Genomic DNA, 24,817 nt, shown 5'->3' on the forward strand with positions numbered 1-24,817 from the left:
AAAAAAAAAAAAAAAAAGAATTTCCAATTTTCTTACCAAATCTACCAATGATGTTGATGAAGATGTGAGACTTATTGCTGCTGTGTAGAACATGAAAGCCTGATTGGATTTCGAGGCAGCTACCTAGTTTGGCAGCAACCCAAGGAGTTCAGGGAGAATTCGCCAGGAGAGAGAAACAAAAAATCTATTCTGTAGGTTGGTAGCTTCAGTAATGTGTAGCTCCAGCCTATATTGGTGACTGTAAAGCCACAAGAAAATGTTTTTTTTTTATGAATTCATAAGTCAAGTAGTGGGTGCCAAATGTGACATGAATGATAAAAACCCAGAGAGAGATACTGGCATTCAAGCTGAAGATCAGAAAAGCAAAACAGTCAAACACTAGAGAGACCTTTTACCTCTACCAAATCATCAAACCAGAAGAGCGAGATTCCGTCTCCACCAATCCTCAGACCCCACACTCCAGTGAGTTCCTGTCTCTTCTCCTTTATAGTGCCCTCTCTACCCAGCCATATTGCTCCTGTCTCCACCTCCCTAGTGCTAGGATTGAAAGTGTGTGACTCCCAAACACTGGGATTAAAGATGTGAACCACCACCTTCTGGATCTGTTTCTGGATTGATCTTGTGTAGCCCAGGATAGCCTTGAATTCACAGAGATCCATCTGCCCCTGTCTCCTGAGTCCTGGGAATAAAGGTGTGCGCCACCACTCCCTGGCTGGTATGGCTAACTAGTGTGGCTGCTTTGCCCTCTGATCTTCAAGAAAGCTTTATTTATTAAAACACAAATAGTATACTACTATAGAATAGTCTGGGTCTATGAGGGCTCTCTCCAGGAGGAGATAGCGGGCATGAAGTGGGCAGTTGAGGGGGCTTGCCTCTTTACCTCTTGATTCCCATGCATGCACAGCCTTAGTGAGCTGGGCTCAGTGCAGAGCTATTTCTTGACGCCTAGTGAGACAGGGTACCCTTCTCTATGCCTTACTGTCCCAACTGGGCCCTGGCATTGTGACCCTGGGTTCCTGAAGCCAATAGTAGCAGACAGATTACAAGACCAAAATATTGCTTAGGCGCCACTGAGAAAAGCCAAAGACAGCAAGAAATATTAACCCAAGTAACAAAATAATAAAAGACTAAAGGCAAGGGAACATGTCTTAGTTACTTCTGTTACCTACTTAGTTGCCCTGCCAAAAGTGCCCTAAGGGAGAGAGGGTTTTCCTTTGGCTCACAGTTCAAGGATACAGTCCCCGTGGTGGGGAAGTCACAGTAGCAGACGCGTGTGATAAGCGGGATGCATTGCATCCTCTGCCAAGAAGCAGAGAGAACGGTGCATGCTCCTGCACAGCTCACTTTCTCCTTTCCATACGGCCTGAGATCCTGGCCCAGGGAATGGCGCCACCCACCTAAGTTAACCGATGTAAGACCATCCCCCTAAGCACGTACAGAGGCTAATCTAACCTAGATATGCCCTCTCCGATGTGCCAGGAGGCCTGTCTTATAGGTTATTCTAGCTCTGGTCAAGCTGACAATTGCGCTAACCATCACGGAATGTGTAATGAATAGCTCCAACACCCCGCGGTTCAGTTCATGAGTAGCCGTGGGGAGGATCCATGAGGCCCCTGCATGAAGCATCTTATCCAGCAAAGCGTTGCTGCTTTTTGAAGCTCAGGCTTTGAAGAATGCTGCAACCTTCCTCTGTGACATATACAGTGGCGAGCACACTGCCCAGGCCTCACACATCAGCATATCCCTTGCAAGGGAGCAAGCCAGGGCAAAGGGAAGAGCTAGCATTTCGGCTTCTAGCATCTCGGCTTCTTCGGAAACTCATCAAACGTGCCCTGCTAGGCTGCTTGTCTCGCCTGCCAGCAGTGTCCCTGGTGTCTGAAAGGAGGCCTTTGGAAAAGGACACACTTGGCTTTGAGATCGGAGATGGCCTGCTGGGGAGTTATCTGGAAAGCTTTCTCTCTAATGAGCTAAATGCACTCCCATCCTCGTTTGCTTCCTGATGCTGTGATAAACACCGTTAACCTAAACAACCTGGGGAGGAGACTGTTTCTTTGGCTTACACATCCATCATTCAGGGCAGACTAGGGAAGAGCTCAAGCAGGAGGAAGGAAATAAGGCAGAAGCCGCCGTAGGGGTGCTGCTTACTGGCTTGCTCAACCTGCTTCTTCACACAACCTAGGACCACCTGACCATGGGTGGCATCACCCACTGTGCTCTGGACTTTCCCACATCAATTATTAATCAAGAGGATACTCCATACACGTGTCTGCAAGCCAATCTGATGGGGATGCTTCCTCGGTTTTGGTACCCTCTTCCCAGATGACAAAACCCACCCAGCACTTCTCTCTATCACAGTTTTCTACTTCGTTCTCTGTGCTGTGATCAATACTCTAACCTAAAACCATTAACATACACTAATTAGCAATCAAGAAAATGCCTCACAGATATATCCATAGGCCAATCTGATGGAGGAAATTGAGGCTCCCTCTTCTTGGGTCTCTCTAGGTTTGTGTTAACAGCTGGAGGCAACTATGACACGCAGCAAAGCTTTCCTCTAACATCCCCCGGGGGAGACATGAATACACATCTATTCACACCCCTTCCGGCTGTGTAACTTGGCAAGCGATGAATCTATTGGACCGACTCACACAGCATGGACGAGTCAGTAAAAGTCAGTAAAGGAGCAGAAGTGACCCCCAAATACCTGCCTCATCACAAAACTCCTCCCCACCATGGATGACAACCTCATGGAAGCCACATTATAAAGGACCCCCTCTCAGTTAACCTCCACTTCCTGTACAAGCTAGTGTCTCTCAAGGTCTCTTGCAGTTGCCACAGGGCAGGATGGAATAAGGGCTAGACTCTCAGGTGAAGGTAACAAGTCTGTTCCCATTATTACAGGCCGAGTGGCCTCTGTGTTTATTTATCCAGTTGTCACGGCAACCAGGCCAACATGACCTCTACTCTGAACTGTGGATGGAGCGAACATTTCATACACAAAGGAAGAAAAGCCATTTGCCAAAGCTATAAACAATCACCTGCAGAGGAAGACAGGTGCCAGCCAAGCAGAGGATCCAGTTCCTGCACGCCACAGTAGATCCTGGCTCAGCCTGTTACAAGGCTTAGGGGTCATAGCCTGTGTCCCAAGTCAGGTCTGGCCACCGGGCCTCAAGAAACCAATAAAAAGAGAGCCAAGCAGGAAGAGGAGATTTATCCAATGTGACCACACTGGGAGGAAGCAAAGAGATCCAGCAAACCCAAGGCTGTCTTCAGAGTCCTGAAGTATGATCAGAATTTAGTTAGAGGGCCAAGGCCATGCTTGTGTAGGCAGCCTTGGGTGGTCCCACCCACCACTGACCCTTCGTTGTCTGGGTTTTAATCTCGTCCCACGAGGTGATCTGCCACGTGACTAGAACTGGGTAAAATCTCTTTCTGGGAGACAAGTTCCCCTCTGGATGGCATCTTTTTCTTCTTTAGCATGACATTCCAAGGGAAATTTTTATTCCTTTGGAGCCCACTGTTTCATTAGTCTGATGGATTGAGACACCAGTGTCTCTTTGGAATATCTTCATTCCTGCCAGTCACCATTTCTCTGAAATCCAAGCTCCAGCTTCTTCCAGAGGAGCTGAGTCTGGGGTGAAGATGTGGCTGGTGTGTTATGAAAATGCGTCCTGATTCAGCCCTTGCCAGCTCAGGAGAGCTCAGTGCAGTCACTGGGGTGGAAGTAGCTGAAAGGTGGAAAAATACACTGAAGACCCAGCCGCTCTGACGGTCTGGGATCCGCTGAGCAAGAGGGGGATGAGTGTCCCTCTGCACGGCAGAGGTGGGCTTTGTTGTGCACGCAGATGGCTGACGCTCCCCCAAGCGCCTCTGCTTCACATCAGAACTGACAGCTGTCACTACTCATGGTCACCCTCGACAGGAGAGAAAACTCATCTTGCAGGAGAGGCTCCAGTGGTCTTACTACCTTATAAAAGCCTCTGTGCCTAATATCACTGGAGCAGCTGTGCTACCACAAGCAAGGTTCTTTCAGTACATATCCTAGGTACTTTTAGTCCCCAGAATAGACAGAGTGACACCTGGCATGGAGAACCTGGTTCTATATAACAGTTTCTCTCTAATCAAGAGAAGAAGCACAGCAGACTCCAAAGGTCTGCCTGCCAGAAATTTTGTGCAGGTTCACTTGGTTCATGGAAAAGGAAGCCGAGACCAATCACCCTTCAGAAATGAGCTTTGTTGGGAGCCAAGGCCCTGCAATCACAGTTCCAGGACTGGGCCTTGGCATAGGAGAGCATTGTGGAGGTTGGAATATCATGTCAGAGACAAGGCAGGACCTTGGAGTGACAGATAGTCTTCCTATTGAAACCTGGAGGGGGGAGACAGAGAGGAAAAGGGAGAGATGTAGTAGGAGCTGCGGGCCTCTTCCCACAGCCCGGCCCTGGCCACCTAGCTAGCTTATGCCCCGAAATAACAACATACAAACTGTATTCTTTTAAGCACTGCTTGGCCCATTTCTATTAATGTGTGTAGCACCCCAAGGTGCGCTTACCGGGAGAGAGAGATTCTAATGTAAGAATAAGAGAGATAGCTGCCCTATTCAGTATTATGGGCAGCCTCAAAGCAGGAGGGGGTGAAAGCCCACAAGCAGATAGTGGGTCTGTGTTCTAACACTGTGAGCAGACCAGACGGCACACTAGTGACCGTGTTAATGAAAATGCAAGCTGTGGGCAGCTGCTCTGGTGCTTTAGCCTTCTCCTCTGGTGTGGCATGTCGCTCCACCTGGACCTGGAATGATGACCAGAAGCCCATGGCAAAGATGCTCAAGAGCGGGCATCCCTCCTGGTCCTCCCAGACCTTTGTGCTGTCCGGTTGAGTCTCTCAACAGCCGTACAGCTAAGGCTAGAGCATTCGCGAGAGGGAACTCTCAGGGCCCCAGACTCCTTATAGGCTGCAAATGTCCTCAACTTGCATTAATATTTGTTGGGGCATTTGCTTACTCATATTTTGGTGGACAAGTAGACAATAAATAAATTTTTTTTAAGAAAACATGCAGAAAATCAGTAGTTGCAGGAAAGGGTTCCCATTTATGGTAGCTACTCTCCCCACCTTTTCCCATTCTCCTGTGTTTGTGATTTGTGCACGGGTATGTGTGCATGTTTGCATGGATATGGACACACATGGATATGTTCACACATGTGGAGGCCCTTGGTTGATGACAGCAATAATCCTTGATGGTTCCTCCACCTTGTTCATTGTGGCAGGGTCTCTCCATCAAACCCAGAGTTCACCTGTATGGTTAGTCTCACTAGCCAGTTCTCTCTGACATTTCTCACTAGCCTGTCTCTGTTCACCTGACATTTCACATGGGCCCTGGGGATTCAAACCGTGGACGTCATGCTCCTGTACAAGTGAGCCACCTCAGCCCTAGCTGTTCTTGACTAAAGGAAGACTTGATGGGATCTGGGGTCAGCTAAGAGGCAAGCCTCTGAACTAGATCTCCAGGGTCCTGGAATGACTATCGGAAGAGGAACACACACACACACACACACACACACACACACACACACACACACCGCGTGCACGCATGAGTAATACCTTCAGATGCTCTCGCACACCTGCCTTTGCCCCTAGTGAGAGCACTGTCCTGTTCCTGCTGCTGCCCTCCTGTGCTCACACGGGAGCACGGCTTCTTCAGCCTTCCAGCATGGACTGAAGAGCCGTGGCTCTCCAGGAACCCACCAGGTCTCCAGTGCCAGATTCAGACTGATGAGGCATCCAGCCTTGTGGATTGAGCAGCTTTCGGTTTCTGAGCCTCTCCAGTGTAAGACAGGCATTGTTGGACTCTTAGCCTATATCATGTAAGCCGATCAATATCAGTTGTGCTCCCTAGAGAACCTGAACTGGGGTGCCACACGACTATCACCATAGAATTACAAACCAAATTACAAAGCAGGGTTTGATGAGACAGTGCAGAGGTCAAGAGCACTGGCTGCTCCTCCAGAGGACCAGGGCTCGGTTTCCAGCACCCACCTGTAATCCATCCCAGATCCAATGCCTTCTTCTGGCCTCCAGGGGCACTACATGCACACGGTGCCCAGACATACAGACATATAAACACTCACACACATAAAAAAAAAATAACATCTTAAGCTGAGTGTGGTGGTGCACACTTTAATCACAGGGATTTCATTAAGTTTAGAGTCAGCCTGGTCTACACAGTGAGTTCCAGGCCAGTCAGGGATATGTATCTAGCTCCTGCAATAAAACAAACAACCAAAAATTCAAAAACTAAAGAAGAAACTATAATCTTATACCCATCAGAACAGTTATTGAAATAAAGCTAAAGATACTTAATATTGGTGTTATTTTACACACTATTGATGAGAATATACACGAATACAGTCACTATGGGAAACAGTAAAGAGATTTCCCAAAAAAAAAAACTGAAGATAGAAACCATTCTTTGGGGTTCAGGAACCCCATTCCTGGGTGTAGATCCGAAGGAATTGAAAGCCATATATGGAAGGCACAGCTTCATCCCTTCATTTCCTGCAGCCAGCTTCCCAACAGGCCAGAAACAGATCCTTAAAAGACATTGTGCTAAGTGAAATAAGTTAATCTCAGAAGGACAAATTATCATATGGCCCCAATGCCATAGAAACACTAAAATAGACTCACAGATGCAGACTGTCCAATGGTGATTTTCAGCAGCTGGGCAGACGTGAGTGGTAAAGACAGAAGGCTCAAGGCCTAGAGTCAAGTCCAGTAAACAGCATAGTACAGTCAGCAGCACTATTTTGTTAAGGAGGTGTGTCCTGTTATGTTGTGTGTGCACTGGGTCTCTACATATGAGTATGTATAGCTACATGTGTATGACATGTGAGTACATATATATATTATGTTGAGTATAGGTAGGAGCCCACACTCTTACCACTCCGTCAACCTGGCAGTTAATTCTACCCAGACCATGCCCCTACCTCCTCAGAGCCCAGATATTAGCTGCTTAAACTGAGGGGACAGGTCTAGAGCAATGAAACTGGCACCCTTTCTGGAAAGAATTACACACGTTGGAAAACAATTGTTTTCACAAAAGTTATTTGAGGGCACCAAAGAAAAAGTCCAGCCGGGACTTGAACACTTGAACAAGACCCCAGAGTGGAGGGAAGCACCGAGCGAGCCTCACATCTGCTGCTGCTTTTTCCTCTTGCAGAGGTTTCCTGTTCACAGAGTGGACTGACTGAGCCCAACAGAACCCATCAGCCAAGACCATGTGACACGCACTGAGATCAGAAGACAAACCCAGAAATTCACTGATATCCGCGTGGCCATGGGTCAAGACCGGTTAGAGATACCAGCAGGAAAGAGCCCACCTGAGCCCAACTTCTGCTTGAAGTTACCCCCCAGGCACTGGCTGATGTCCAAATCATGGATAGCTGGAGTCAGATATAGAAACCAAGCAGAAAGGCTCCAAGTCTTTACTTTGGTAGTCTCACATTCCTGGGGGGAAAAAAACTGGACTTCAGACCCATCAAGCAGAGGAGATGTTGGTAAGAAACCATTGCTTTCAGTAGTACCCAATGACAGGACTGTGAGCTAAGAATAAGAGAGCTAGTTGAAGTAGCACCTTCCTGCCAAGAAAATAAAGAAGTAAATGAATAAATCAATCTGAATTCTAAGAAAGTAACATCATCTTCAGCTATAGGATTTTCATAATTAATTTTTCATCAAGTCAAAAGCATAAACCCTTGAAAGAAACACAGGGCCTGCTGATCAAAGAACAAGCCACGAGAAGATAGGACTTAGAAGTAGAGCCAGAGATGCCTTCGATCTTGGAGCTGCCGCATGAAGACTGCAGAGTGACGTTTACTGATTTAGTCACGTTAACACATACAAATAAGAATTTCACCAGAGTCCTGACATCTTGGGAAAATAATCGAAGGATGTGCTATAAATGAAAAGCATAATGACAGAAATGTACAATCTGTAGGCAGGCTTGGCAGCAGGTCAGACACAGCCGAGAGGGGAACCCATGAACTGGAGAGTAAGTCTGTAGAGACTACCCAGGTTGGCCTAGAGAGGAAGGCAACACAGGCACGCACGGAGGGGCCTGGTGTGCGTATCACCAGAATCCCAGGGGCAGAGAGGGGAGAAACTGTGCTGGCCAAGAAGTGCCCAGAGCTGGCGGACCCCACTGTGGGGGTAAAGTTCACTGAGGGCCATTGGAGCACACGTACCCAAGCGAGAAGCACACTGAATGCTAAAGAGAAGCCCGATGAGAAGAGCACACGGTCATCAAAAAGAGCAGGAACAAGAGTTTGTAACAGACTTTTCAACCGAGAGATTGGAAACTAGAAGATGGTGCAGAGTCGCATTCAAAGGCAGGAAGTGTACGCAATCCTGGATTTCTCCGCCCAGTGACATTGGCCTCAGAAGAAAGGACAGAATGGAGAGAGGCTCAGCCATCAAGAGCACTTGCTTCCTTCCAGGACCAGAATTGAGTTCCCAGCGCACGCCTGGTGGCTCAGAACCACCTTTGACCCCAGCTCAGAGGATCCAATACTCCTTTTCGGGTGTTGCCCTCCATGGGCGCCTCACTCACGTGCACCACACACAAACACATAACTAAAAACAGCAGAATAAATGTCTAAAGTAGGAGAAGGAAAATAAGGGAGCTTTCATGAAGGTTGGTCCCCACTAGGAGGGGCACTGAAAGAGACTCTTCTGGAAGAAAGGATGGTCCCAGATGGAGGACCAACAGCTCAGGAAGGAGCAAACATGGCTAAATGTGGATGGGTACTGGCATCCTAAAACAGCAGGGGTGACATGTCCCGAGTTTAAGATGTATAGAATAAAAGCCCATGCCATGAAGATACCACATATTTAATAAGGAGACGTTAGATGGAGTAGGAGCACTGTGAAGTGCTTTAATTGTCCAGTAGTGATAAAAAAAAAAAAAACATCATCCAAAATCACCTACATCCATAGAGTATACCACTGTTCAGCCTTGAAGAGGAAGGGAATCCTAGCCTAGCCTGTCACTTGGCTGAACCTTGGAGATATGTGTGAAATAAAACAAGTTCCAAGCAGACAAATACATTCCATTTCCATCAGGTCCTATGATCTCAGAGGCAGGTGTAATATAGAGGCTTTCTAGGCAAGGTAGGGGGATCATTCTTGCTCCATGAGCTCAGAGTTCATTTCAACAAATGAAAATGTTCTAGGAGTCAACTAAACAACAATACAAACCCATGTAGCAAACACTGTTGAAGTAAACCTTGCAGAAATGAGTAAGAGCGCGAAATTCGCATTGTGTGTGTTCTACCAAAATTCAAAAAAAAATTTTAAGAGGGAAGAGAGGTTGAGAGTCTATTTGGATGCAAACTTGGCTACGTATGAGAACTGCATAGAAAAATTAAAGATCCCACATTTATATAGTGCTGCCCACTTAGTAGCTGTGACTCATATTTCACTTTTCACATAAAATTACCAATGATATGATGCTTCTGGATCCCAGAAGGTCCGCAGAGTTGATTGATGGGTCCCGGGAGTGATGAGTTCCAGGTGGCACCATTAGCGTATGGTGGTGATAGAGACGCAATACTGCTGCTGGTCAAGACCTGTTGCAAAGCCTGTCGTGGGAAACGTGTCCCTCAAAGGCCTGGTGAGATGCCTAGACTTTTGCAGAAAGTGGTAGAACCCTCGATCTGTTTATTTTGAAGTAATTTAGCTTCCCAGGATTGCAGCATGCTTGGTTGCAGATGGCAGACTAGATTAGGTTCCAGTGGTGACCCAAGTGAGAGAGACAGGGGCTTGGGCCCAGACTGTGGCCATGGGAATAAAATATTTAGGAGCAATAATCTTCAGGGCTTAGTGATAAATTTGATGTGAGGAGAGAAAAGGAGAAGCTGAGTGTGAACCCAAAGTGGTTGGTCTGGATAGAAACATGAGGCATGGTACCATCCAGAGTGAAGATCACAATGGGGGGTATTGGGTTCTCCAAAAAGCTGGATTTAAGGTGACTGACTGACTGACAGATGACGAGACCAGCTGGGTGGGTTCTAGCCCCACAGAACAGGTCAGGTTGTTCGCTGTCTCTTCAGAGAGTGATTGAGGCTCCAGAGAGGAGCCTAAAGAATGTGTCTACATGGGGGGACAAAGAAGGCTGTGCAGCTGGAGTACCAGCTCCAAAGGGCAGAAAATGCACATGAGGCTGGAATTGGAAACATAGCGGGCAATACTGGGCAGCAAGCTGGGCTGGAAGCCAAGAGGGCCTCCTGGGAGGAACCAGGTATCCAACTGTGGTATCAGAGGGTCCGAGAGTAACACAAGCACCAAACAGTACCTGTTGGAATCTGCTCTATAAAGAATAGGAATGGTGGCCCCCTGGGCTCTGGTGAATCTCAGAGGGACATATACTGGGCCAGAGTGGCCAGAGAATGGCAAAAGTAAAATGAAGAGGGGCTAAGAAAGATGCTTGCTTTTCTGTGGGTGTCTCAGAGTGGAGAGGCACCAAAATGGTAATGCAGAGATCCAGGAGAGAGGATTATGGGAAATCACTGAAGAGGCGCACAGGCTGTAGGGCTGAGATTGTGTAAATATCTCTATATCTGAGCAGGTCCTCAGTCTCTCTGGGTCAGAACATCTGATCAACCTGTCCTTCCCTCCCTCCTTCCCTCCTTCCCTCCCCACTCTCTGACTTCAACCCCACTCCTCAGAGTGCCCCATGTCAGCTTCCACCACAGAGACCTGACCTCTCTCTTGTTTGTCTTTAATTAATTCTATTTTCAGTGAGTACATGTACATATTTTGCAAACCAAAAGAGTAGTGAAGGAAATGTTGTGAGCACATGGCCCCTCCTGCTCTGTACCTGCCTGCCCCGAGTCCTCCCCTCTTGGCCTCCGAGACTTTGTAGTCAATCTGCCCTGGTACTTGGTCAAGTTGGCTCAGTAAAGTTCTTCGAGCCTTTCACTGGCTTCTGTTCTACCACGGCCCTGCTTCCCTCAATTCCATCCCCTCCAAAATAATGATACCCCAACATGGGGTTGAAAGTGTTTTTGCTATCAAGAGACATACTAAGGTTGTCTACTAACTACTTCTGTTCACAAACAACCCCTCATATCTCCTGCAGAAATGTTTGCCTTTTTTTTTTAAAAAAAAATCTATTTGTCTTGATTTTTCATTTACTGGCTGCTATTTTTCCAACAGCATCTCAGAAACCTACGATTATTTTCCGCGGTCTTGCTTGATTAGCAAGACTGCCCCGGAGACTCCCCTCCCAGCTGAGCCTCCCATAGGCTCATGCTAGACACTCTTCTGGCTGCTGCTGCTACTGCTGCCTGTTCCTGTCTGCTGCTGTCTGTTCCCGTCTGCTGCTGCCCTTCCTGTCGTCTGCTGCTGCTGCCCCTCCCTGCTGACTTCTGCTGCCACCCCTACCTGCTGACTGCCACCCCTACCTGGTTCCTGCTTCCTGCTGTTGCTGCTGCCTATTCCTGTCTGCTGCTACTGCCCCTCCCTGCTGACTTCTGCTGCTGCCTCTGCTTGCTGCTGCCACCCCAACTTGCTGCCTGCTGCCCCTGCCTAGTTTCTGCTTCCTGCTGCTGCTGCTACCTGTTGCCTGCTGCTGCCCCTGCCACACCTGCTGCTTCCTTAGTTTAGCCTTCCTGTTGAAGCCATGTATTCTCTCCGGAGTCTTTGGAGACAAAGTTACCGAGAACTGTGAGATAAAAATGTCTTTATTCTATCTTCACGTTGAGTCTGTGGCTGGCTACCTAACAAATGACTAGAAAAAGTATTTCCTTAATGTTTCGGGCATTCATGACTGTCCAGGTTCTGTTTCTGTTGTTAGATGCCTGGTCCTATTATGGTCCTGGGGCCTGTTTATTTTCTTGAGACGGGTGTCACCCATGCAGACCTCACATTCATGGTCCTCCTGTCTGACCCTTGAGTACCATCATTTAGGTGTGTCCCACCATTCCTAGCTTTCTCTTGGGAGGTTTAAAATCATATTGTTATGCCTTGATTTCAGAAACGTGTGTTTTATTGCTCAATATAAACCAGGAGGGGGCTCTGTGGCAGAGTGAATCTCTGGCCCCTCCCCAGCTCTCCTGGGTTCCCTTGCAGTCAAAGATATACACAGATGAGCCAGAGGGCAGAGATTAGTGCTCAGTCCTTGGTCTTAAACCAGCTAGAGACTCATTAGCCCAGCAGGGGTCAGCCACCTCCGTCTCACGAGAGCAAAGATCCACTGAGCTGAACCGTACCTTCCTGACCGTGAATTCTGAGTTTATGCTGAACCTTCCAGATCCCCATCCCTTGTGTTTCTACTTCCCATGCTAGAGACCAACCAGGCTCCACCTTTCCAGCCGCTTGGGAAGTGAGTCTCGAATCGTGTTTCCATGTCTATGCCCCCCTACACACTTCACTTTTGCAGCTACTGTCAGGCTTTGGGGAGTCACACAGATTTGCAGAGAGGATGTAAGCTGTCCAGCTGGCATTGGATGGCCATGCCACAGCATGGATCATGGTTTTTAGCAGCAAGACCAGTGGATTGGGGAGTCCTGCTAAGCACCCTGTTTTAGGTACTTTCATGTTGTGTTGAACACAGTCTCTGATAGGAACAGCTCAGTCCACTGTGTCAGAAGGTTTGGGTACCTGTGGAGCAGGCATGGAAGAACCTGAGATTAAACCCGTTCCCATCTTGATGAATCAGGAAATAGTGAATGAGGCAAGAACCAGGGCTGGGGTCTGGCTTTCAAAGGCCACCACTGTAACCTGCTCATCCAGTCAGTCCCACCTCCTCGGGGTTCCTCAGCCCCGCCCCCTAATATCAGCACTGGCCTGGGAACAAAAAGGGTGGACCTGTGGGAACCTTTGAGATTCATACCGTAGCATGTGATCCCTTAAGAAGCAGAAGACATAGTTGGTACTCACATCAAGATGAAACCTGTGCCGGTGTTGGCTACTCGTGGAGCTATGTAATAACCGACATGACAGACATGAAGGAAGCCGTCATCCCAGCAAACCCCAGTCTGTGAGATAGATGGGCACTGTGCCACCACCCCGATAGTGCTGCCCTCGAACAGTTTATGACCAACTTAGGGACTGGAGCCTTCCACTTGGTAACCGCTTGTTGAGAGGCCACCCAGGACTCCTGGGCTCAGCGCAGGTGGCCAGACTGCCATGTTCTTCAAGCAGGAAGTGGTATTCTACCCATCCCACCTCACAGGGCCATTTCTGTTTCTTCCGTGACTACCTCACAGTTGGCTAATAGATAACACAGACTGCATTTTAGTTGCTCATTAGGACAAATGACAAAATTAAATTCAAAGTCTAATCAAATCGCCCTTAGCTCCTGACTTTAATTTTGTTTCATTGCTGGATTTTAATATTATGTGACCCCGGGAACACTACTCCCCATTCTAGTGTCCTTGACATTTAGCTCGCGCTGTCTTTTCTTCTGCTCTGTAAGGATTAGTAAGGCCTGAGTCTACTTCGAAGTCACAGGCTAGATGCCTGCCCTCCTGGCCAGTTGCCGTCACTCAGCCGAAGTGAGCTATACCACATCTGTGAGCCTGGACAGGGACCTCTAGGGACAGCACCTACCCAGTCATCCTCCTCCTCACCAAGATCTTCATTCCCAGACAGCCACAACTGAGTACCCCCTCTCCACAGACTTCCTCCATTCTTACCAGCCCTTCCTTGCTTCTTCCCCTGACCGTGAAAGACAGTTCTCCTTTTCTCAAATACCTTTAAAATACCGCTGAGCTTTCCTTGGCACATCTGGAATGGTCCGGAAGGTTTCTTCTGAAGTGTGTCCTGCTGGTCCCATCCATTCAGAGCCTGACCTCGGGGATGTGCTATGGAGTCTGTTCTGAGTAGGCTTAGCAATGGGCAGGTGTGATTGCTCACATGGTGGAGTAGAGCAGGGAGAGGATCTGCAGACAGTTCTAAACTGCTTGTATCACAGCCACAGAAACCGCCTTCCCGTCCGGGAGCTAGCGAGATGGCTCAGTATCAGGAACATTCACTGCATCTGCCAAGGACCCAAGTTCAGTTCCTAGCATCCATAGAAGACCAGTTACAACTGCATATAACTGCAGTTTCTGGGGATCTGACCCTCCTTTCTGGCCTCCATGGGCATCATGTGCACAAAATCCACACAGAGGCACACACATACACATAGTCAAATAAATCCTTTTGTAAGTGCATATCCCTGTCTGACCACAAACTATCCGTTCTTACCCACCATCTTCTTCATCAGAAATAAATAAATTAATTAATTAATAAAAAACAGTCTAACCCACACAAGAGTGTTCCCTCCTTTAGACATCATGGCATGACATTCTCATCTACAATGTTCACACTTGAAACCCACCCAACCAAGCCATAAAAGGTATTCCAGTGTTCAGGCTCACAGCTCTGTGTTGAGCCCTCAGCCCTTGGTTCAAAAGTCAGATGCCCCGGCAGTGACTTTCTTCTTCTGCTCGAAAGCCGCAGAGCCCTTCAGCCAGCCACTGTGGACTTAAGTCTCCACTCAGATAACCCCCAGCACACCTGCCATGAAAGCCATGGAAGGGACAGGCTGTGACATCAGCCACTGGACAAACCACAGGGCACAATGTGGGGCAGCTCACATCACCTCTAACTCCAGCTCCAGGGAATCTAACATCGTCTGGCCTCCACAGGCCCCTGCACACCCAATTAGATAACACACAGAGAGACACACAGACATGCATATAAGTGATAAAAATAACAAGTAGAAGACCTCATCTATTCTTTTGTTTTCTTTTTTGTTCTTCTTTTTCTTTTGAGGCAAGGTCTAATGTAGCCCAAGTTGGCTTCAAACTCACTGAGTAGTCGAGGAAGAATTTTTGACACCCCTGCCTCCCCCTCCCAAATGCTGGAATTCCAGGCTGGTGCCTGCAGTCCTGGTTTATACAGTGCTAGGATGGACCCCAGGACCTCTTGCGTGCTAGGCAGACACTCCACTGAATGACCCATATCCCCAGACTGCCTATATTCTCTTCTGCTTGTTAGCTGGGTAGATAGCAAGTCATGATCTGTATGAGCCCTTTGTAATGCTGCCTCTCTCTCCTCTCTCTCTTTCCTTGTCTTAGGGAATGCTGTCGGTTTTTTGGAGACAATGGCTTGACTTTGAAAGTGTTCTTTACCAAGGCAGCACCATTCGGTGTCCTTTGGACGCTCACGAACTACCTGTACTTACACGCAATAAAGAAAATAAACGCTACCGATGTCTCCGTGCTGTTCTGCTGCAACAAAGCCTTTGTTTTCTTGCTGTCGTGGATCGTTCTCAGGGACAGATTCATGGGAGTGAGGGTAAGTTCCCTATCATGTCTTCCTCCCTCTCCCAGTCATGCCAACCAAAACCTGCCCTTTGGCTCGCTTGGCTGCATGTCTTACATCAGCTGTGATCGCTGCCCTTCCGGTTCTCAGCCATGCTCAGTTCTCGTGATTTGTAGACCTTCTTGCTGACCAACCATGCTAGATAAGCATTCGTGAAAGCACCTTTCACCCCAAGCATTTCGACGGCATTCTGTAAAAAGTGTGTGCCAAGTGGGGAGTCAGCCAGGGAGTGGGTGATGTCTTTGCACCACTCTCTGCCTGTCCTGCGGCAACCTTCTGATCTACAGCACATGGCATGGGGGTGTCCTGCAGCTAGGAGCTATTGACATCATTCTGACTCTCAGGTTAGGGTGCATCTGAAGTCCTGTGGCTCCTTGGGTGTATGTGGTATGGGTCTAGAGCCTTGCCTGGACCATGTAGCTGGAAATATCAGTGCTAAATTCAAACTAAGAGGTGGTGCAGGGGGTGGGGTTGGAGGGCGCATTCCACTTCAAACTTAGCATCAAGGGCAAATGCAATGACATCGCTTGAATGGCCTGGCATTGTCCAGGAGAGTCGTAGTAAATTTAAAGCTAGTCAAATTTCATAACATTTGCATGGAGCACGGTAAGTGCACTGTTAAATGCACTCCAGCGGGGACACGGAGTAACCGCACCTAGGGAGAGGACACAGGTGCCTTTCATCAAGGACTGAATCTCAGTGGCTTTCTGCCTGCTCCCTCTGGTGGCCAGGGGCTGCCTCTGCTGTTCATCTCCTTGCCATAGAGCAGGACAGAACACTGGCCACTGGAGGAGCAGCTCATCCTTCCTTCTTCCTCCTGAATGCTCAGGGTCCAGTGCTGCTTAGCCATAGCCGCACTCCAGCTAATGGTGTTGGCAACCGTCAAGAGGCAGACTCCAGGCCCCTGCTTCTGTCCTTGCTTCATTGTCCTGGGAACAATGACATCACCTTAAGGGTGGGCTTACGCCCACCTGAGTTACACAAACAGCAGTAGGGACATGAGTCAACTGCTGGATGGTATTTTTAGCTTACAGCGGGGGGAGAGCTTGTTTTGAGACGCAGGGTTAATTTTGGAATAAAAACTCACGCCCCGGGCTGCCACCCAGAAAAGCCTTCAGCAAATAAATGATCTAATACATCTCTGGGAAGACTGCAAGTGCTTCACACAGACTCACAGCTAAAGATTTGGATGTCCTAGGGATGTTGATCCATGGCCATGCCTTTCCAGGCTTCATTTAGGGAATCAAAGAACCAAGAGACTCCATAGAACTTTGGGGTATGACGCAGACATCCCAAGCAAATTTTTGTTACTGGAAAGGGGCATTTCAAGGTCAATGGAACACACTGCAGAGAAAACAGAATGGTCTGAGGTTGAGAGATGTGGGTGTGAATACACTTGAGCTGCTCAGTTGACTCACAGAACACAGGCTGGTGAGATCTGTGCTTGGCTGTTGTCCGTGGAGAGGAAACTTTACAAGACCCTCCGCTGGGATGCAGTCTGGAAATGTTAACCTCTGATTCAAGTGTTCTCTGCTGGCCCCTGCACACTACAGGTTTGTGCAAAGGCTTTCGGTACTCAGTGGGCCAACATGGGTGACAGGATGCTCTAACATGTAGACACTGTGAAGGCATGGTCTGCTTTAGGATTAGGTGGCTACTCACCGAGGAGCCACCCAACGCAAGTTTCAGGGCCAGTATGAAGCTCAGACAGAATCTGTGAAGCCAAACAATAGACAGCTGGAGGCGGGCCCAAGGTCATGTCTGACTGTAAATCTCTCTGCATTCAGGTAGACATCTGGGACAGGCAGCTACTCCCACTAGGGAATTTCCAAAGACGTAAGAGCTGATGTAGTTTCCAGCCTGGGGTCTGAGGGAACAATGTCAGCTTTACAGGCCTGAAGGATACGACCAAGGTTCCTCCTTGTGTGCAGAGGCAGTGGCGGGGGTGGGTTGGGGGGACAGGGGAGCGGCAAAGGACTTGTGTGATTAGAACAATTGCTTCAATCTCCCAGTTACAGTTTGTTGAAGATGGGAAGGGGCACCCACAGTTATAGGTCAGGTGGACAGGCCAAAAACTAAGGGAATGTGTCTTATAATACATTCAAGACCCTGGTCAGCCCTGGTATCAGAGGGCAGGGTGCTGCTAAGGTGTCTGTTTGAAGGGGACTCGAACTGCCTTCATCTCTACTTACAAGCATTTTCCATGCGTGTCCTGGGCCAGGGGTCCTTGCATGGTGGCCAAATGCTCAATCTGAGAGCGGATGATGTGGTTATGGGTCCTTGAGCAGAATACCAAGGAACCTGAACTTACCCAGTCTTGAAAGCGGGCAGGGAAGTGGTCACCACTGGGTGACCTGGATGAAGAAGCTGTACCCAGGATGTGTGAGTCCACAGGACAAATGTGGCAGGGTCTGAGGAGAGTTCGCAGTGGCACAGAAAATAGGCTGGGAACACTTTCACAGTGAAACACACCAACACACCAACACACAGCAAATGCCTGTGTCTCCGGGCGTGGAATAGAGCAGGTGGGGCTTCCACACCACACCCAGAGTCCTTGAGCTCCCAGGCTGGGTCAGGGCCTGGACTCTGATGTTCTGAGGGGGGTGGGAAGCTGTCCACACACTTCTGGCACTGGCCGGGGCCTCGTGTTCCAAAGGGGCTGCTGAAACCCAGAGAGCAGGAACCCCACTGTCAGAGGCACAGACCTCGCTCATGGGCACTGCCAGCTCCCAGGAAGTCGGTCTCAGGTACCCCCTGCCTGTGTGACCCTACAGGTCTCCAGTTGTTTGTCTCTGTAACTGGGGGAACCAGGTGATTGTCACCTGCTCTGCCTGACCCCTCGAGCCTCACCCTGACTCCTTTGCACATCCCAGCTGAGGTGAAAGCTCTTCCCTTAGATTTTCAACTAGTGGTGGAGTGGGCAAGGCTAGAATCTGCCTAGCAAGTCTTCAAGAAAAACAATCCATTCTGGGAAAAGATCTTCACCAACCTTACATCAGACAGAGGTCTGATCTCCAAAATATACAAAGAACTCAAGAAATTGGTCATCAAAAGAACAAATAATCCAATAAAAAAAAAATGAAGTACAGACCTAAGCAGAGAACTCTCAACAGAAGAATCTAAATTGGCTGAAAGACACTTAAGGAAATTCTCAACATCCTTAGTCATCAGAGAAATGCAAATCAAAACAACTCTGAGATTTCATCTTATACCTGTAAGAATGGCCAAGATCAAAAACACTGATGACAACTTATGCTGGAGAGGATGTGGGGAAATGGGAACATTCCTGCATTGCTGGTGGGAGTGCAAGCTGGTAGAGCCCCTTTGGATATCAGTGTGGTGATTTCTCAGAAAATTAGGAAACAACCTTCTTTAAGATCCAACAATTCCACTTTTGGGTATATATGCAAAGGATGCTCAATTGTGCCACAAGGACATGTGTTCAGCTATGTCCATAGCAGCATTGCTTGTCATAGCCAGAGCCTGGAAACAACCTAAATGCCCCTCAACCAAGAATGGAAAAGGATATTGTAGTACATTTACACAATGGAGTACTACACAGCAGAAAAAAATAATGACATCTTGAAATTTGCAGGCAAATGGATGGAGCTAGAAAACATCATACTGGGTGAGGTGACCCAGACCCAGAAAGACAAATATTATATGTACTCACTCATAAGTGGTTTTTAAGCATAAAGCAAAGAAAACCAGCCTACAGGTCATAATCCCAGAGAATCCAGACAACAGTGAGGACCTTAAGAGAGACATACATGGATCTAATCTACATGGGAAGTAGTAGGAAAAGATCTTCTGAGTAAATTGGGATCATGGGAACCATGGGAGAGGGGAGAGAAAGGGAGAGGAGCAGAGAAAATTGTATAGCTCAATAAAATCAATTTAAAAAAAAAAGAAAAGATTTCTGCTGAAAAAAAAGAAAAATAACCCCATTCCTCTGTTACCTCAGGTGTCAGCCATACTTGCTTTTGGAATCATCAGAAATCTGGCTCCTCTGTCTGTCTGTCTGTCTGTCTATCATCTATCATCTACCTCTCATTTACCTACCTCTCATCTGTCTGTCTGTCTATCATCATCTCTTATTTATCTCTATCATCTATCTATCTCTTTCCCTCTCCCTCCCTCCTTCCCCCTCCAGAGTGTCAGAGCTTACTGTGTGTCTTAGTTGCTTCTCTTTTTGCTGGGACAAAATATCCAACAAAGGTAGCTTAAGGAGGGAAGGGTTTGCATCGGCTCATGGCGCGAGAGTGCAGTTCAACATGGTGGTGGTGAGGAAGGCACGGAGGCAGAATGGTGTCAGGAAGCAGAGGTGTGAAGGACGCTGGTGCTCAGCTCAGTTCTCCTTTGGATTCACTCCAGGACCCCAGCCCATGCGATGGGACCACTCACATTCAGAGTGGGCCATCCCACCTTCACTAACCCATCTAGAAACTCCTTCACAGACAGGTCTGGTGTTTCCACGATAAGTCTAAACCCATCAAGCTGACAATCATGATTAACCACACACCCTGGGAATCATAATTAGCCAGTTAAATGTGTGAAACCAGCTTCGCTATCAAACAGACCCAAAGAAGCCTCTGTTTAGGTTCTTCTCGGGGTTTTGGTTCGGCTAAGCTTGGATAGGTGCCCTCTACACGACACCTATGAGCCACCTCTGTCCACCTGGAAGAACCCCACAAGCAGAACATTCCCATTCTCACGTACTTGCAACTCCATCCACGGGCTGACGCTGTCTTCCTCCCTCCTTCCCTGCAGATTGTGGCGGCCATCCTCGCCATCGCGGGCATCGTCATGATGACCTACGCGGACGGCTTCCACAGCCACTCCGTCATCGGCATAGCCCTGGTGGTGGGCTCCGCTTCCATGTCGGCCCTCTACAAGGTAGGTGCAGGGAACCCACTCCCTCAGCGGGCCCCGGGGCGACAGTGCTCTACTCTGGCACTCACAGCCCCCCCCCCACTTTGGACATCCTGGGTGGCGCCTGGGCTTCTGAGAAGAGCAAGTGTTTTCAGTGTGTGCGTCCAGAGGCAGACGGTGCCAGGGTAGGGTCCAGGTAGGTAGAGGAGGAGTGGACCCCTGAGCCTGCCTCTGTGTTTCTGCCTGATGGGACATGAAGACTAGATTATGTGTTTGGCCTTGTCATGTAAATCCTTGGCCATGTGGTTTCGGGGCACCAGCCAATATGAGTCCGTGAGTTGTTCAACGGTGCTTGTGAAATGAATGCACAAGAGTATCCTTTGGCAAGAGCCGGACCCATGTCTGTCATGCTATCGCTCACTGAGGCAGGAGCATTGCCAAAAGATTGTGGAGAGCCTGGGCTATGCTACCAGACCTTTGCCTCAGAAAAGTCCTGACAAAAATGTGGGAAGCCGTTGAAAGGTACTTCCTGACTGCCAGTCTAGAGACAAGAGAGGGCTATTCTCTTACACCAGTTTTGTGGGAGTCCACGCTGTCACTGCCCCTACTCCTGTCTCCCCCCACCCCCCGTTTCCTTTCACCTAGGTCCTCCCTCTCCTCCACAGATGGAGAATAGGAAATACAGGCATTTTCAGGGCTATTAACCGTCAAGTCCCCCACCCCAATGCTTCTTCCCAACACACACACCAGTGATCACTCCCTCCAGCGAGGCTCCAGCTCCTGAAGCTTCCACGATCTTCCCGAACAGCAGCACCAGCTGGGGACCACATGTTCACATGTATGAGCCTGTGGGGGGACATGTCACATCCGAACCACAATACCTGTCTGGAGGTTCCCGCTGGGCATCCAGAGGCTCCTCGCTCCTTCCCCCGCTGCCAGGACAGATGTGGGGACACAGCATGCAAAGGGACCACGGGACAGAGGAGGGACAGCCATGCTGATGCTGACTTGATAGACTCCCTTTTCACCAAGTACCGGGCTGGGTGGGGCCCACAGACATGTCTGAGTCAAGCCTCTGGCCATGCAGTCACATCGGTCCCTCTTCTCCCAGCCCTTTGAACACCAAACACGGTGTGCAAACGGGAACATTGCAGGGGGAGAAAGTTTAGTGCAGTTCACTAAGGCCTATGGCATCTCTGCAAAGGGAGGTACGGTGGAGCAGGGACTGGCAAAGTCCCTCAACTTTGGTTCAGAGAAAACATCTTTGCAGGTAAAGCCCTCTCTCGGGGCGATGGCTGTTTCATGTGCTGCACACAGAGTTTGAAATCCCAGTGCTCTATAAATGCTAACTGAGCATGGCAGCCTGTCTGTAACCTCAGCACAGGGCAAGCAGAGATGGCAGAACCTCCAGGGAAGCTGGTTAGGCAGACGAACCAGATAGGCAAGCTCTGGGTTTAAGCGGAAACCCTGTCCCAAAATATAAGGTGGGAATCAATCCAGGAAGACACCTGCGGTCAATCCCTCACCCCCCCCCCCCCACACACACACACACACACACACACACACACATACCCCCACACACACACGCTGTCCTAGGTCGGACCCATTTGGAGGCTCCAGAGAAGATAAACCATCACGCCAGATTATTCTAAGGGATGCACCGTGATGAGCACAGCACATAGCAGCCTCCCCCGGGGTGCAGAGCTCCGACCCCCGGAGATAAGCAATGTGAGGCAGGATGTGATCTAGCCTGAGCTGCTGGTCCCCAACATGTGGCCCGCAGCACCCCGTAAAGCTTCATCCACCTTCACTGGCAGGCGAGGGAACTATAGCGCCCACGGAGGTCAGCCCCAGCTTAGTCACCTGTGCGCCTGCGCTACTGCTCGGCTCCCACATAGCGGGGTCCAGTGATCTCCTCACCGCCTCCTCCCTCTGGCAGGTTCTGTTCAAGCTGCTTCTGGGCAGCGCCAAGTTCGGAGAAGCGGCCTTATTCCTGTCCATCTTGGGTGTGTTCAACGTCCTCTTCATCACCTGCATTCCCGTCATCCTCTACTTCACCAGAGTGGAGTACTGGAACTCCTTCGACGACATTCCGTGGGGAAACCTCTGCGGGTTTTCCATTCTCTTATTGAGTAAGTGGCGCCCGCCCTGGGCAGGAGCCCCAGCAAATAGCAACAGACACAGAACTCTTTGGAAACCCCAGCTAGGAAAGAAAAAAAAAAATCCATGGCCCCATGCTGTCCTAAAGTTCTCGCTCTTTTTCAAAGTCCTTGCATTTTTCTTTAAAGAACAATATTTAGAGGTTTTATTAAAAAAAATATTTTGGGTGGCCTTAGAAGGTAGGGCCTTAAAAAGATTTACTTATTTCGTTGTACATGCGTGGGTATATGAGTTTATTTATCTTTATGAGTTTTGCTTGCATGTTTGTGCGCCATGTGTATGTTTGGGCCTGTGGAGGTCAGAAGAAGATATCAGATCCCCTGAGACTGAAGTTGCAGTCGGCTGTGAGTGGGTGCTGGAAACCAAGCCCAGGTCCTCTGCGAGAGGAAGAAGCTCTCTTTTCCCCTGAGCCATCTCTCCCTTCCCCCCTTATTTTATTTACATGTGCGTTTGTGTGACTGAGTGAGTAGACACAGGTGTCCACAGCAGCCAGAAGGTGTCAAATCAGCCAGCACAGAGGTCAAGGACAGGGCAGTTATGAGTAATTACGGTCTTCTAAATTCTTTATTTCAGCATTCAATATTGTATTAAATTTTGGAATTGCTGTCACGTATCCCACGCTGATGTCTCTCGGAATTGTCCTCAGTGTCCCTGTGAATGCAGGTAAGCATGGTTTTATGGATTTCTGTCTCTGCTCACTACAGACATCATCTTTCAGGCTTACACACTCGAGAGCACACGTTCCCGTAGCCGCTCATAGCGAGTCTTACTGTGACTGCTCACAAGGCAAGCTTAACCTCTGCATAGAAAGAAAATGCATTAGTATGATGTATGGGCAGTATTTTCCCACGACAGATTCGTATGGCCTGCTGTTTCCTTCACCTATTTTACAGTACTTGGGATGGAACCAAGGGCCTCGTGCACCCTAGGCAAGCTCCCTACCACTGACCTATGTTTCCTTAGTCCTTTTAGAACATTCTATTTGAGGTAGGTTCTTCTCACTAAGCTGCCCAGGCTAGCCTTGAACTCACAACATCACCCGGGCAGTCTTTAATTTGCAGTCCTCCCGATCAGCCTCCGGGATTGCTGGCATACGCCATCAGGCCCAACTTGACAGAGAGATTTCTATGTGCAGTTCAGTACAGAAAGTCCGAGGCTGCCTCTGTTCTGATGAAGGATGGAGCTAAAAAATCATGGAGCAGAAAACAACTGCATTTTTGCAAGTGGTTTTGTTGGGGCAAAGTTGCCACAATTGGGTAGTCATGTGGAAACAGGTTGGCACTCCAGTGGGGCAGGAATGTTACTTCTTTCTGCCTCCTGGGAGAGGGCGAAAGCCTTTTGTTTGGGTATAGGCACCCACTTTGTCCTGCCCTGGAGCCTCCTAGCCGACATGAGTTGGCAGTTCTTCCCAAAGCCTGCCTTCACCTGTCCCTCACCTGCTCGCCCTTCACGCCTGCTATTGGTTTAAGCTGTGGATTTCCTCTCTCTCATGCCCTGGTTCCCTACAACGTTGCCTCCAGGCCATTAGGGAACCGGCCCCCTAGAGACCCAGCCCCAGTGCCTGTCCACAGTGGAGCTTGCCCAAGCAAGCCACTCTTGGTTCCAGACTCCCCTGAAGTCCCGCTCCCTGACTCCCCTCCCTGCTACCCTGACCCACAGTTCTGTATACACCTCACTTTGGCCAGATTCTCCAGGTGCCTCATGGTCACAGTGCAAGGAGGCCTCAGAACAATGGGCTGAGCACGGCATCCCAACCCCATTCTAGACGTCTGTGGCCCCCACTCAGCAGCCCTCTGTGCTGTGTATCTATCTCCTCACAACTGAAGGTTGTGCATGCCCTTTTTGCTTCCTGTTGAGAAATAAAGGAAAGAACCCATAAGACAGTTCCTTGGAGCTGGGGGTGGGGGTGGCCAGTATGCCAGCACACCCTTGTGATCAGAGCTCCCAGCAAGCATACAGGAGGATCCCTGGGCTCATGGGTCAGCCAGGCTGGCCTGCTTCATGGGTTCTAAGCAAGAGAGACCCTGTTGCCCAAAAGGTAGATCGTGCCCAAGGAACACCAGGTGAGGTGGCCCCTCATCTCCACCACAGCACAGCACTCACGTGTACACACATGCGTGTACATACAAATGCAGAATGAGAGCATGTGTCATGCATGTACACACAAATGCAGAGTGAGATCATGCGTACACATGCATGTGTGCACATATGCAGAGTGAGATCATGTGTACATACATGCATGTGTGCACATGTGCAGAGAGATCGTGTGTACACACATGCATGTGTGCACATGTGCAGAGAGATCGTGTGTACACACATGCATGTACGCACATATGCAGAGAGAGATCATGTGTACACACAGGCATGTACGCACATATGCAGAGAGAGATCGTGTGTACACACATGCATGTACACACATATG

The 24,817-nt window shown here is 49.0% G+C and overlaps 1 protein-coding gene across 3 annotated transcripts in view; it reads left to right on the top strand.

Moving 5' to 3' along the window:
* The window catches only part of Slc35f3 (solute carrier family 35 member F3), a 254,979-nt gene that overhangs the window by 226,939 nt on the left and 3,223 nt on the right, over positions 1 to 24,817 (top strand). For all 3 annotated transcript variants that reach the window (XM_026778701.1, XM_026778700.1, XM_005345897.2), the window contains 4 exons: positions 15,117 to 15,336; positions 20,134 to 20,259; positions 22,175 to 22,367; positions 22,969 to 23,058. In XM_026778701.1, the coding sequence (XP_026634502.1) occupies positions 15,117 to 15,336; positions 20,134 to 20,259; positions 22,175 to 22,367; positions 22,969 to 23,058 (629 nt within the window). The remainder of the gene's footprint in view (positions 1 to 15,116; positions 15,337 to 20,133; positions 20,260 to 22,174; positions 22,368 to 22,968; positions 23,059 to 24,817) is intronic.

This window comes from Microtus ochrogaster, chromosome 4 (genome assembly GCF_000317375.1).
Source record: "Microtus ochrogaster isolate Prairie Vole_2 chromosome 4, MicOch1.0, whole genome shotgun sequence".
Taxonomy (NCBI): domain Eukaryota; kingdom Metazoa; phylum Chordata; class Mammalia; order Rodentia; family Cricetidae; genus Microtus; species Microtus ochrogaster.